Source organism: Engystomops pustulosus, chromosome 9 (assembly GCF_040894005.1).
Source record: "Engystomops pustulosus chromosome 9, aEngPut4.maternal, whole genome shotgun sequence".
NCBI classification, from domain to species: domain Eukaryota; kingdom Metazoa; phylum Chordata; class Amphibia; order Anura; family Leptodactylidae; genus Engystomops; species Engystomops pustulosus.
Window position 1 is genome coordinate 42,730,023 of NC_092419.1, and position 15,111 is coordinate 42,745,133.

The following is a 15,111-nucleotide window of genomic DNA, read 5'->3' on the forward strand; positions in this document are numbered from 1 at the left end:
GGGATTCCAAGTGCTCAACAGGTTGCCCTTCCATGTCAAACCCCAAGTGCACCCCTCCCGAGGAGGAGATAACTGAACCAGCATTTAATGCAGAGGGGAAAGGGGCTGCTAAAAATCAGCACAGTGCCCAGAGCACTTGCTCATAAAGGCCCCGCCTCCAGGGCACTTGTGATTAAAACTTTATTCCATTGTACAGCAATGTCATCCTCTGACGACAGACCTGTAAGTGTACCAAATCTGCTGGTTGTCATTGGAAACAGTCAAGAAGTTGGTTGACAGACAACCCCCATCATTAGCTTCTCTGATGTGCTACAATTTATTATCACAGCTCATACGTTATATTTTATATTTATTATAGGTAGCTGTATGCAGACACAGAACCAGCAAAAAAGCCTTCTCCTGCATGTACCCAGGTAATCGTGTGCAATCACACACTCTAGTGACAGGTGCCCTTGAAAGCTGCAGAATTATGAATACAGCTCCGGGCTATAACACAAGGCGGATGTCAGGATCAGTAGCAGACAGGTCAAACTACTTTTATTTGGGCTGAGATTGTACGTTACATGTCTGTAGGAATATGCTGCGCCCTGTCATAGGCTAGAAATGACATCACTTTCCCCAGGCACTTTGCACTGGTGTCAGACTACAATTCCCAGCATGCACTGACCGCTTCAGGCTGTGGTCAAAGAACATTTCACTATATGTGGCATTCTGGGAGTTGTAGTTCTGCAGCAGCTGGAGCACCACAGGTTGTTATCTACAAGCGCTATGTAACAGGAGGCTACGCCTGTCAGAGGATCCCCCAGGGGGGATGCAGCTGCAGCTACTGTACCTGTCAGCCCCCCTCCTTCCTCTCCATAGCCTCTTCTCCTCTGCAGCACGAAGTACGGGTTAGAGATCTCCGTCACCCACAGCTTCAGGGCGTTCTTCAGGAGCACTTCCTCCGGTCTCAGCCACATCTTGTCGGTACCGGTCTCATATCTTCCTCACCATCCTGGACTCCGCAGACACGTAAGCAGCAAACCTGCCAAGACACTGGAGCCGCCAGCCGCCGACGGGAGTTGTAGTTCTCAGGGCGATTGTGGAGAACGGAAGCAGGGCGTGACCAAGACTACAAGTCCCACAATGCACCGCGCACCAGGACGTGTGGGCTACATAGAGGGGATATAAATGTGTGGAAATAAAATGGTTATTTAGGGTCTCTGTAACTCCTGGGAGCACAGGTTCAGGGGGTTCTGCTGGCTCAGCACTTGGGTGCCTCAGTATTTCCTCAAACTGTACAAACACAAAGGTCACCTCTGAGCAAACAGAAACCAAGAGAGGGGTAAACTCTGGGGGGCAAGAGACAAAACTTCAGGCTGGGTGTACATGGCTGTACCAATCATGTGACCCTTCCAGGGGTTGGGACAAGCTAGTGACATCCGCAAGAAGGGATCACATACAGATGACACATAAACCATTTTTGCACACATAAGGCTGAGAAAAGTATTAAAGTGGTGCTCCTATACAGGGTGGTGACACACATGGCGTTTTTAGGCTGTTTTTATTAGTGCGTTTTCAGATCGGGAAAAAATGCATGTGGTTTTTGAGAACGTATGTGTTTTGGACCAGTTTGAATTAAGATAATTGGTCAAACCTGTCAAAAACGCATGCGTTTTTTAAGATATGAAATCGCACTTACTAAAAACGGGCCAAAAACAGCCTAAAAACACCATGTGTGTCACCACCCACACAGGGTAGGAGCTAACCAGCTGATGGGTCTCGGATCTCGAGAACGCCAGAGCTGCAACGTCCATTGTATGGTGCTGGCGGAGATAGCCGAGCGACGCACTCATCTGTTTCCATCAGCAGCGTAGAGATGAGTGAAGCAGCATGCGCATGCACGACTGACCTTTTCCGCTTATCCCAGGTACATACAACAGGGGTACAGTAGATTTTTCTGATGTGCTTTGAGACACATTGGGAAACGCACATGCGTTTTGGTGAAAACAAATCTGATTTCTATAGAATGTGTTTTTTTTACTTAATGTGTTTAAAATATGTTTTAAAAGCAGCAAAAGTGCCACATGTGAACCCGGCCCACCATCGCCCTCAGACGGACTTACGTTGGGGCTGATGTTATCCCGTTAATTGAAGGCCACTCCGAGCTTGATTATGGGTGAGGGTCCAATGCTAGACCTGGCCTCACTATCATATATATACACAACGCCATGCGAAAGTATTCAGCCCCCTGGAACTTTTCACCTTTTTCCACATTTCAGGCTTCAAACATAAAGATATAACATTTTAAAATTTTGCAAAAAATAAAAAACCGCAAAGTGGGACATGCAATATTATTCGGTCCCCCTAAGTTAATACTTTTCAGCGCCACCTTTTGCAGCAATTACAGCACTTGCAGCAAGTTTTGCACATGGAGAGACTGAAAATTCTTGCCCATTCTTCCTTGGAGACTAGCTGGAGCTCAGCGAGGTTGGATGAAGCGTTTGTGAGCAGCAGTTTCAGCTCTTTCAACAGATTCTTGATTGGATTCAGGTCTGGACTGTGACTTGGCCGTTCTAAAACCTGGATATGTTTATTTGTGAACCTTTCATTGTAGATTTTGCATTATGTTTGGGATCATTGTCCTGTTGAAAGATAAATCTCCGTCCTAGTCTCAGGTCTTTTATATATTCCAATGGGTTTTCTTCCAGAATGGTCCTGTATTTGGGTCCATCCATCTTCCCATCAATTTTAACCATCTTCTCTGTCCCTGCTAAAGAAAAGCCCAAACCATGATGCTGCTCCCTCTATGTGTGACAGTGGGGATGGTGTGTTACTTTTATGCAAAACATATCATTTTTGCATTGCGGCCAAAATTTTTAATTTTGGTTTCCTCTGACCAGAGCACCCTCTTCCACATGTTTAGTGTCTCCCAAGTGGCTTGTGGCAAACAAGACTTTTTTTTGGATATCTTTGAGAAATGGATTTTCTTCTTGCCACTCTTCCATAAAGGCTAGACTTATGCAGTGTAGTGAAAAAACCAAGCTACTGCCTCCAATTGCTGTCCAGATTGGACAGCAAAAACACACTGGGGGACATTTACTATGGCGTTTCCCCAGTTTTGTGGCGCTCTCACCACATGTTCTGCTCTCAGACCTATTTATTAGCTGGCGGCGCCTAAAAAAAAAATGACTTTTTCCGTCTGTTTCGACTCTTCTCCGAAAAGGGGCGTGGCTTTGGTGGAGTGGAAACTCAGACACAATTAATATGTGTCGCAGCCCTTTTTGGGCGCTGTAAACTGGCGGAAAGTAGACCAAAAGAAAACTGGTCTAGCAGGGACTGTTGGACACATTTCTGGTGCTCGGGACAGATTTTGGTCCCAGGGACAGAAAATAGTCTCGGCGCCAGAAATGTCTCTGCACAGCTCTACAATATTAAATGTGTATCTTCTTTCCCAGAGCAGGTCGGTAACAAAGCCAATGCAGACACCGACACTTTAAGTAAATGTCCCCCAGTATCTTTTTCATGTTGCAAATAAAGAAGACACTGGGGGTCATTTACTAAGGGCCCGATTCACGTTTTCCCGACGTGTTACCCGGATATTTCCGATTTGCGCCGATTTCCCCTGAATTGCCCCGGGATTTTGGCGCATGCGATCGGATTGTGACGCATCGCCGCTGGCATGCACGTGACGGAAATCGGGGGGCGTGGCTGAACGAAAATCCGACGGATTCGGAAAAACCGCCGCATTTGAAAAAAAAAAAACTGTCGCGGAGCTTGCACTTACCTTCACTCAGCCCGGCCCGGTGAACTCCAGCGCGTTCCGATGCTTTTCAGCGCAGCAGCGCCACCTGGTGGACGGCGGAGGAACTACCTTAATGAATCCCGGCTGGACCCGAATCCAGCGCAGAGAACGCGCCGCTGGATCGCGAATGGACCGGGTAAGTAAATCTGCCCCACTGTGTTTTTTTTTCTGTGATCAATTTGGACACAAATTGGAGGTAGTAGCTTGGTATTTTCACTACACTGACTCTTCAGGTGATTGTTCTGTACTTACACCTGTTCCGTAGCTCTCTCACTAGGACTGGAACTGCAACTATACAAAATTCTACATATAACAGACTTATGCAATGTACGAGTACAACTGATTGTTGTTCTATGGACAGACTCTCCCAGCTCAGCTGTAGATCTCTGCAGTTTTTCCAGAGTGATCACGGGCCTCTTGGCTGCATTACTTATCAGTCTTCTCCCTGTTTGAGATGAAAACATACTTCTCAACTTTTGAGTGTGAGAAAGAGGGACAAAAGCCCCTCCAGTTTTTTCTAAACCACACCCATTGACCCACCTGCAAGCATAGTATAATATGAACCTTAATGGCCCCTACATAGTTTAATGCCCCTTACTTTGGTCACCCCCCCCCCCACACCCATGGAAGCGTAAAATACCCCCTAATGCAACTCTGCAACATATAAAACTCCTCTTTAATTTTATCCTCCTTTTATATTAATTTTCCAATTTTATTTATCTACCCAAACTTGCACATAATACTAGCTGTACTCCTACCCCTATCCCTCTTTACATGGTGTGGCCTCCTGTCCTCTATCCTCCTCTACATGTGATCTCCTCTTCTCCATCCTCTTCATACTGTAGCCTCCTGTCTACCAGCATCCTTCTGTCCTCTATCCTCGTCCTCCAGCCTCCTCGTCCTGTCTTCCAGCTTCTTCCTATCATCCAGCCTCCTCCTTCTGTCCTCCTCCGGCCTCTTCCTAGCCTCCTCCTCCTGTCCTCCTCTGGCCTCTTCCTGTCCTTCTCTGGCCTCTTCCTGTCCTCCTCTGGCCTCTTCCTGTCCTCCTCTGGCCTCTTCCTGTCCTCCTCCGGCCTCTTCCTGTCCTCCTCCGGCCTCTTCCTGTCCTCCAGCCACCTCCTGATGTCCTCCAGCCGCCTCCTGATGTCCTTCTCCAACAGCCCCTGTCCTCCAGCCGCCTCCTCATGTCCTCCTCCAACAGCCTCCTGTCCTCCAGCAGCCTCCTCCTGATGTCCTCCTCCAGAAGCCTCCTCCTGTCCTCAAGCATCCTCCTCCTGTCCTCCTTCTCCTGTCCTCCAGCAGCCTCCACCTGTCCTCCTCCAGCAGCCTCCTCCTGCCCTCCTCCTGTCACCCAATCTCCTTCTCCTGTCCTCATCCAGCCTCCTCCTGTCCTCCAGTCTCCTCCAGCTGTCCTCCTCCAGCAGCCTCCTCCCCCTGTCCTCCAGCAGCCTCCTCTCCCTGTCCTCCAGCAGCCTCCTCCCCCTGTCCTCCAGCAGCCTCATCCCCCTGTCCTCCAGCAGCCTCCTCCTCCTGTCCCCCAGCAGCCTCCTCCTCCTGTCCCCCAGCAGCCTCCTCCTCTTGTCCTCCAGCAGCCTCCTCCCCCTGTCCTCCAGCAGCCTCCTCCTCCTGTCCCCCAGCAGCCTCCTCCTCCTGTCCCCCAGCAGCCTCCTCCTCCTGTCCCCCAGCAGCCTCCTCCTCCTGTCCCCCAGCAGCCTCCTCCTCCTGTCCTCCAGCAGCCTCCTCCTCCTGTCCTCCAGCAGCCTCTTCCTCCTGTCCTCCAGCAGCCTCCTCTTCCTGTCCTCCAGCATCCTCCTCCTCCTCCAGTCTCCTTCTCCTGTCCTCTATTTTCCTCCTGTCCTCCAGTAGCACCCTGTCCTCTATCCTCCTCTTGTCTTCCAGCAGCACCCTGTCCTCTATCCTCCTCCTATTCCTGTGGCCCCATGTAAACAAAAAAAAACCTCTTTCTGCCGGTTTCCGAGCCTGCGACTCACTCTCGGAGGGGGCAGGGCTAACTCCTCACATGACTAGTGCAGACATCTTGTGAGGAGGAAGCAGGGGGTGATCCCACCTCCTTTGAGTCTCTATGCCTCCGCTGTTCTGCAACTCTAGTGAAAGGGACAAGGAGGAAGTGGGACAAACCGTGGAGAGGGGGGGAACCAGTGACATTCTCCTAGCTGCCCGTGACTGCGAGACAGAGCCCTAAAAACGGGACTGTCATGCCAAATCCGGGAAGGTTGGGAGGAATGTGAAAGTATAAAGCAATGATGTCGAACCTTTTAGAGGCCGAGTGCCCAAAATGCAACCCAAACCCTTCTGACTTGAAGCGAAGTGCCAACACAAAAATGTAACTAGAATAACAAGGTTTTAATTGAGAAAACATAGCTCAAACGTTACAATATTTTGTATTACAATAAAAACACTATCAACAGAGCTCAAAGGTTTGCATTTTCTGTGCTTTTGAACAATTAAAATGGAATCTGTCATAAGTTTTGATCACGTATAGAAGTGGTTGAGATCCGAACTTGGTTGCAATTGGTTCTGCTCAGACATTTCGGATAAATCTCCCCCAAGTGGTTTTTTAGACGTAACTCCAAAACATACTGGTAGGATGATTAGATTGTGAGCCCCATTGGGACCAATTTGACAAGTTTTGTGCAGCGCTGCGTAATCTGTGTGCGCCATATAAATAAAGAATTATTATTATATTACACACGCAGCTTGTTTCAAATCGCATCCGTTTCAGGCAAAACGCAAGTGCGAACAGGCCAAGCTCAATGCAAGTCAACCACATTATGTAAACTAAGACTACATGTTTACATTATGTAAACTAAGACTAGTTAAGTGGTTTAAATGATCCCCCCAGAAATATTACTTACATATGTGTAACTTTGTGGGGAACTTTGCAGTTAACCCTGTTCAGGGGAAAGAATGGGGGTGGCAGAGCTCAGTAAACCTGCATCTGATTGGCTGAGGCTGTGCTGTCAGCCAACCAGCATTTTACATTGTGCCAACTAAACTAAAATATATAAAATATTTATTAATCTGCCCTGACACTAATAGGGGTCCGCTGACCCCCATCCTATGTTGTTGGAGCTGCTTTAAAATTGCCTCCTCCCAACCGCATGCATCTACCATGCATGGGTTCTATGCAGGGGTGTACCAAGCCTGTCTGCTGCCTGAGGCGAGTCATAGACAGACGCCCCTGCCCATATACGTAATATATCAGGTAGTGTCAGGACCAGATCCATCATATTGGTTTGGTGTGAAAATAAAGCAATGCAAAATGCATATAATGTACCACCATGTAGTATAAAATGCATACAGAATGCCGCCATGTAGTATAAAATGCATACAGAATGCCGCCATGTAGTATAAAATGCATACAGAATGCCGCCATGTAGTATAAAATGCATACAGCGTGTCGCCATGTAGTATAAAATGCATACAGCGTGTCGCCATGTAGTATAAAATGCATACAGCGTGTCGCCATGTAGAATAAAATGCATACAGCGTGTCGCCATGTAGTATAAAATGCATACAGCGTGTCGCCATGTAGTATAAAATGCATACAGCGTGACGCCAGGTAGTATAAAATGCATACAGCGTGTCGCCATGTAGTATAAAATGCATACAGCGTGTCGCCATGTAGTATAAAATGCATACAGCGTGTCGCCATGTAGAATAAAATGCATACAGCGTGTCGCCATGTAGTATAAAATGCATACAGCGTGTCGCCATGTAGTATAAAATGCATACAGCGTGTCGCCATGTAGAATAAAATGCATACAGCGTGTCGCCATGTAGTATAAAATGCATACAGCGTGTCGCCATGTAGTATAAAATGCATACAGCGTGTCGCCATGTAGTATAAAATGCATACAGCGTGTCGCCATGTAGTATAAAATGCATACAGCGTGTCGCCATGTAGTATAAAATGCATACAGCGTGTCGCCATGTAGTATAAAATGCATACAGCGTGTCGCCATGTAGTATAAAATGCATACAGCGTGTCGCCATGTAGTATAAAATGCATACAGCGTGTCGCCATGTAGTATAAAATGCATACAGCGTGTCGCCATGTAGTATAAAATGCATACAGCATGTATACACATATAAACACCTACATATACACATCACATACATATACACCCACATATGCACATCACATACATATACACCCACATATGCACATCACATACATATACACATTACATACATATACACATCATATACATATACACATCACATACATATACACATATATATACTCAGATAAACTTACTTTATTTTCTTTTATTCTACAGGAAGGCTCTCCAGGAATGCATGCAGGTTACGCTGTATGCATTCTCCACTCCCACCTGGAGCGGAGGAGAGGGGTGCTACGGAGCGGAACGGGACAGAGGGAGCCGAGCAGTGCGGAGCGGCCCTGGACAGAGCAGAGCGGGCAGGGAGGGAGCAGAGCGGAGCGGACCGGGAGGGAACAGAGCGTAGCAGACAGGTGCTCAGGGGGGGATGTGGCGGCCGGTGGGTAAAAGGATGTGCCGGCTGGCGGGAAAGAGGATTTGCCAGCCGGCATGCATGGGGTGTCAGCCATGGCGGTGGCACAGGCTGGCCGGCGGGCGGGAGGCAGCATGTACGGCGGGCACAGGTGCGCTCCGGGTTCTATGGGAGGGGCAATTCAGTCAACGCTCCCTGTCAGTCAGCGTTAATTACTGCGCATGCGTGGTTACTATGGGAGCGACTGAAACTTTCGCATGTGGTACGCGTGCCAACAGAAACGGGTTCGCATGCGTCTGTGGCACGCGTTCCATAGGTTGGCCATCGCTGGTATAGAGGGACGGCCGGGCCTTGGCAGTGATCTGCCATTACAATATAAATGCTTGCACAGGGCTCCTTGGGATGTTTAACGTTTGGGAAATCAATTTGTATCCAAATCCGGCTTTAAAGGGAACCTGTCACCAGGGACTTCATTTTCACTAAAGAGAAGTTGCAGAAGCTTATTACACCTGCAGTGCACATCAGCCTTTTCTAAGCATTTGTATAACAATATAATTGTGTGTTATAACTTACATTACACCCTGACAAAATCCTGGGGTAGTCACAGGGGCTGGACTTTGGTTTGGATGCATTTCAAAAAACAATATGTGCTTTTTCTGTGTTACTCCCTCCGCAGATCTTAGCCCCCACCGTTGTGCTCCTGTACAACTCCACCTCCTGCTCCTTCTCAGAGGTCACAGCCTGGTCAGCCTGACATCAGTGGGAGAGGGACAAGCTGTGCAGGAGCACAAAGATAGAGGCAGCCTGCAGCTCAGACAAGTCACATGTTGTTTTTTGAAATGCAAGCAAACCAAAGTCCAGGCCCTGTGACTACCCCAGGATTTTGTCAGGATGCAAGAGTAAGTTATAACACACAATTATATTTTAATGCAAATGCTTAGAAAAGGCAGAGAGGCAGTTTTGCAGTTGTCATGGGCTTTTACAATCTGTCTTTAGTGAAAATGAGGTCCCTGGTGACAGGTTCTCTTTAAACTTTTCCACAACAGAATCACAGACCTGCCTGGTGTATTCCTTGGTCTTCATGATGCAGGACCCTGAGACTATCACAGAGCAGAGGATCTATATGGAGACTTGATTACACACAGGGGGATTATATTTATTATCATCAGGCATTTAGGACAACATTGGATCATTCAGAGATCAGAGACTGGACTTCTGGAGTGAGTTTGCTGCACTGAAAGTAAAGGGGCCGGATAATATTGCACGCCCCACTTTTCAGTTTATTATTTTTTACAAAAGTTTCAAATATCCAATAAATTTGGTTCCACTTCACAATATATATACACAAACACACACACACACACATTAATGATGGGTCATTTGCAAACAAGCCGACTTTTCCGTGTAAGCGGTGGGAGTTGGTTCCCTGCAGTGAGCCGATGGCTCCCTTAACCCTGCCCCTAATTGGTTAATCACGTCCCCTTCAACCCGTTAAAAATCGGGTTAAAAGTGGTGTGGAGAAGGGTGACTGACTGGCCTGAGGCTCCCTATTATACATTAAATAGGGAGCTGCTCAGGAGTCAGAAGAGAAACCTAATGATCCAGCTCACTAATAAGAGTTGGACTTCCCATCACTAATATACATGTATACAGTATATTTACAACATCCCTTTTGTACATCACTTTAGCTTTTGTTATACCATAGTGCCATCTAGTGGCTGTACGGGGCTATTACATCCTTCACTTTTTTTTTAATAATTTATCTTCACTAAATTTCTCAGGATAACCATACTGGGCCACAAAAGTAGGGCCCACTGCACTAGCTGCAGTTTGCCTGTGGAGTGTGCAGTGCACTAGATTAATCAAAAGTTTCGCACAGTCTTCACCAATTTTTTTTGGTGCAACTTTAACATAGAGTGTGCAACACAAATCTGTTGAGTCACAGTAATAAATGTAGTGCATGGTGTGACTCTGCACCGGAATGCCCCTTTAGGTTCAGAATTTTGTGGCACATCGCACACAGTGCAGCCGCAATGCAATACTGGCGCAGTCACTTTATAAATACGCGTGCAAGTCAGAAAACTGGCACAAACTGTTCATCTTTATAACTAATGTGAATCAGCGCCTTTCTGTCATCGGTCCAAGGACTGCTCAAGCTGCAAACAGGATAGACCATGTATGTCAGTTTATAGAAATAGATGGGGACATGTGCTAGCGGCTTAAAAAACTAAAGGGAAATTACAGGTGCATTTGTAAACTTTTTCTTAGGGCGTTTATTAGCATTAAAACTGGATCTCAAGCTGCTTAATACCCCTTTGGACGAAGGTAGTTAAGTACTATTAACATACTATTATGGCGCACAGGAGGTCCCGGTTCACATTCGTATCTGGCACCATAAGGAACACCCTGCTGTGACACCTGTGACCTGAGATTCTTCCAATCGTGGGTGTCAACCCCTTACAAGCTGTGGCCAAGCATGACGGCCACGTGTAAGGAGTCTCTGAAGTGGTTTGGACCCCCCTGCCGATTACCAGGGTGTGTGTGTGTGTGTGGGGGGGTATCCCTGTGTTGTTCCACATGACAACATTTTCCTAATGAATTCCGCAAATCTTCTTATAAAGGAAGGACTCAGAAAAGAGTCTGTTCCAAAAGGGGGGTTAAGAAGGACTCTATATACTACTACAAGTCCCCTGGTATATTCTACCTCCTTATACAGAACACATTCACAATTCACGTCCAACTTTTGTTGTGAATTCATTTCGGTAAAAGGAATCATTATAACAACTTATGTCAAAATGCTCCCTATACCCCTCAATTATGTAATTGAGGTATGTAGTTTGCAAACTATGGTCACTTGTTGGTTTTATTTACATTTTTTTTTTTTTTTCCCTCCAAGTCTCTGGATTTGTTACCTCATCCTCTGTAAATTCCCCAAGTTCTGCTTGAAATACAGCTGGTGCTTTATCATTGCGGAGCCCTGCTGTATTTTCTGGCCTGTGGTTAGGATCACATGTTGGGTCTTTCTAACATCAGGAAACATGGTTTCCTAATCAGAGAGTTGACATTTCACAGTTGCACAAACTGGGTGTCACATAACGGGCACCACATAACGGGCACTGAACTTTCCAGAAATAATTGTGATTTCCATCTTGGACTCCATTGCACATCATATTTGGAAACCACCTATATGTTCAAAATGCTCATTTTACCACTTGTATTACCCTACACCACATATTACACCTTGCCAAATTCCCCAAGTAGTGTGCATTCAACAATTAAGGACATGTTTTGGGGTTCCCCTCTGTTTTGGTACCACTTGGGTTCTCAAAATGCATCCTGACACATGTAAAGGATTTCTGTCAAATTTGGCTTTGTAAAAGGCCAACATCCCCCTTTCCCTTCTCTGCCCTACTGTGTACCCACACAACATTTATATGCATTTGTGAGGCAATTTTACACTTCAGAGAACTACTTTTACACATTTTGGGGTCATTGTGGCTTACAAAAATTTGGGGTAAAATTTACTTTTCTAGGAAAAAGTAGTAGTGTAGACTACCAACCAACCTGACTACACGGTAATAGTCAAGGACAAATTACAACTGGTGAGTGAAAAAAACATAACCTTTAATTCCTTAGTATAAAAAGGCAAATAAGAATATAAATATGCAATCGAAGCCCACAAATCATAAGGTACATGCTCAAAAATTGACACAGATGAAACTCACATCACCCTTAAAAGGGTCTCTCTAGTGCATCCTCATATCTGGGTTAAGTCCCATACTCCAATGATACGCTTACTGTGTGGATATCAGTATTGGACAAAAGTCCTACCAGACCCTAACAAGATGAGAGGGGCCCTAGAGTACCCCAATATCCTCAACTCTTGCTACCAAAGAGTAGCAAGTTTTAACGAATTACAAAAAATCCACAAATAAACTAGCCCTTTAAAGGGAAGATCACTAGTGGCCGGTGTTCAGTCCTTGGAGGTAATGTCCCAGGGCTCTGGCAGTGTTCCTGCTGTTCCTCCATGCACAAAGGTGAAGGTAAGGGTCCTGCTACTGGGTTGTTGCCCTCCCACGGCCCCCTCCACATCTCCTGGTGTAATGTCCTGTCTCCTGGTAGCGCCTCTAGCCGTTGTAGGTAGATCATATAGGCATGTGGAGGCCTCATTTTGTCTGGTTTTACAGACATTACATCATAGTTGGATCAGTAGTGCGTTTTTCCACTATAATTTTGTGGTACAAATCCAGGCCTCCATTAGGTTAATTGATTGATAATCGATAATTGATCATTTTCAACTTGGTACAGAACAAAGTATTCAATGAAAATATTTCATTCATTCAGATGTCATTTGAGTGTTCCCTTTATTTTTTGAGCAGTGTATACACAGGCAATCCCCAATTTAAAGGACACCTGTCATCAGGTCTCTGTCACTAGTCCTGTCACCTCTACCTGTTGGAGCAGCTCACAAGGATCCCATCCCAGCCTTTATCTAGTTATTTCATACATTATTCATTGTAAAATCATCTATTTTTTATCATGTAAATGAGGCAGTGATGTCATCCCTGTTACCCCTCCCCTCTCCTCCCCCTGCTCACGTCTGTGTGTAATGTATAGTAAAGCATGGCTAGTGTGTGCTGCATCTGCTGACATGCTGCATCCTCCTAATATACAGAGACATGTTCTGTTATAACATATTCTGCTGTAACATGGCTGCCTGTAGCTGTTGTATCTCTCCTATACACACACACACACACAGGCTGCAGGGGGCGTGGCCACCAGCAAGCACATGGAGCCATCACATCATTATACAGCCTCACATCATTATACAGGCTGTCAGTCAAGCACTGGGGGTGTGGCTGTGCCTCCCACTCATGAATAGAGTGCTTGTTTGTTTCTGAGTTCCAGTACTGGAACAGGATGCGGTGGCGCTTATCACGGAATAAACTCCCCGGTAGGTCTTGTTAAAAATGCTTAAGTTTATTGCTACGCGTTTCGGTCCGGTACCCGGACCTTCGTCAGGCATAAAAATACATTACAATTAGAAGGGGTTTATATACATATGAGAAATACACATGAAAATGAGGCTCATAGTGGTTTCCGGTCATGTGATGAACGGGACTCGGCGGGTTACCGGGCGTCGTTCAGTATAATCTATTAGCGGGAGAAATCTACCAAATTATACTTGGGAACACGGCATAAACATATTTCGTAATGAACAGTGTATATTAGGGTTTGTTGTTCCCCATTGTTTGTGTGTGGAGACAGCTACATAACATACCGGGAAATGTGGCATGTCTTGGTTCCCATGGCAACTAGATCCACTCAGGGAGTATCAGGAAGTCAGGGAAGCCCATAGCCCGACTTCCTGATACTCCCTGAGTGGATCTAGTTGCCATGGGAACCAAGACACGCCACATTTCCCGGTATGTTATGTAGCTGTCTCCACACACAAACAATGGGGAACAACAAACCCTAATATACACTGTTCATTACGAAATATGTTTATGCCGTGTTCCCAAGTATAATTTGGTAGATTTCTCCCGCTAATAGATTATACTGAACGACGCCCGGTAACCCGCCGAGCCCCGTTCATCACATGACCGGAAACCACTATGAGCCTCATTTTCATGTGTATTTCTCATATGTATATAAACCCCTTCTAATTGTAATGTATTTTTATGCCTGACGAAGGTCCGGGTACCGGACCGAAACGCGTAGCAATAAACTTAAGCATTTTTAACAAGACCTACCGGGGAGTTTATTCCATGATAAGCGCCACCGCACCCTGTTCCAGGACTGGAACTCAGAAACAAACAAGCTGTAAAAACCTATTGGCCTTTACCTGGGCAAATATAGGTGAAGAAGGTCGGCGCCAGGAAACCTCCCTCTTCATTCTACATGCACATTTTATTGTGCTTCAAGGTGAGCACCCATTCATTGTTTTAATTATAAATATATCTTTTATCATACTACACAAGGAGAGCGCTCTTGTCCCCTTTTGTTTCCCTTTAGCCTGAGACGTCTGGGTCAGAGCTACTTCTGCCCACCCAGTATCAGTCTCTCCCTCCAGGTCTACACTCGCACTCATGAATAGAGTGGACAGCTTGAATATGCTAATGCTTCATTGGACATTTCACAGGTCATTTGCATACAGCTTTAGGACCTCATTGCTTAGGTTTACAGGCATGTAGAGGGACAATGAAGGGATAGAGGCAATGCTCTCTAATGGCAGTTTATGAAAATATATTTAGTTTAGGGGGGTTATTTTGCATGACGGGTTCTCTTTAAGGACACTTGACTTACAGATAACACCTACTTACAAACAGCCTACTGAATGTTGGTAATTTACTGTACTTTAGTCCCAGCCTACAATGATCAGCTGTAACCGTTATCAAAAGATGTCTGCAGGTAAGATTTATTGTTAATCCTGGTTCTTATGACAATCCAACATTTATAAAATCCAGTTATCACAGAGGCCCAAAAAAATTTTGTTTGGGGTTACAATTATAAAATTTACAGTTCCAACTTGCATACAAATTCAACTTACAAACCTTCAGAACCTACCTTGTACGGAACCTGGGGATTGCCTGAATATATATATACTGATGGATCTATACTTTAAATGTACATGATTTTAATATGCATTATTGAAAAATTCTAAAAAAAAAAAAATTGTTAATAAATTCCCTTTAGAAACTGGAATTATGGTAGAAGTATTCAGAAATCTTGCAGCTTCAAGACAAGGATGAGATGGGCATAGAGAAAGCAATTTGTGGAATGTCAGAATGTCCACGGAATGTAACAATAACATGAATAACAGGACAGAA

At 45.6% G+C, this 15,111-nt stretch overlaps 1 protein-coding gene across 1 annotated transcript in view; it reads right to left on the bottom strand.

Moving 5' to 3' along the window:
• The window catches only part of TBC1D8B (TBC1 domain family member 8B), a 34,728-nt gene extending 33,612 nt beyond the window's left edge, over positions 1 to 1,116 (bottom strand). Inside the window, exon 1 of the mRNA XM_072124597.1 lies at positions 833 to 1,116. Coding sequence (XP_071980698.1) covers positions 833 to 959 — 127 coding nt within the window. The 5' untranslated portion in view covers positions 960 to 1,116. The remainder of the gene's footprint in view (positions 1 to 832) is intronic.
• Between the last annotated feature and the right edge of the window lie 13,995 nt (positions 1,117 to 15,111).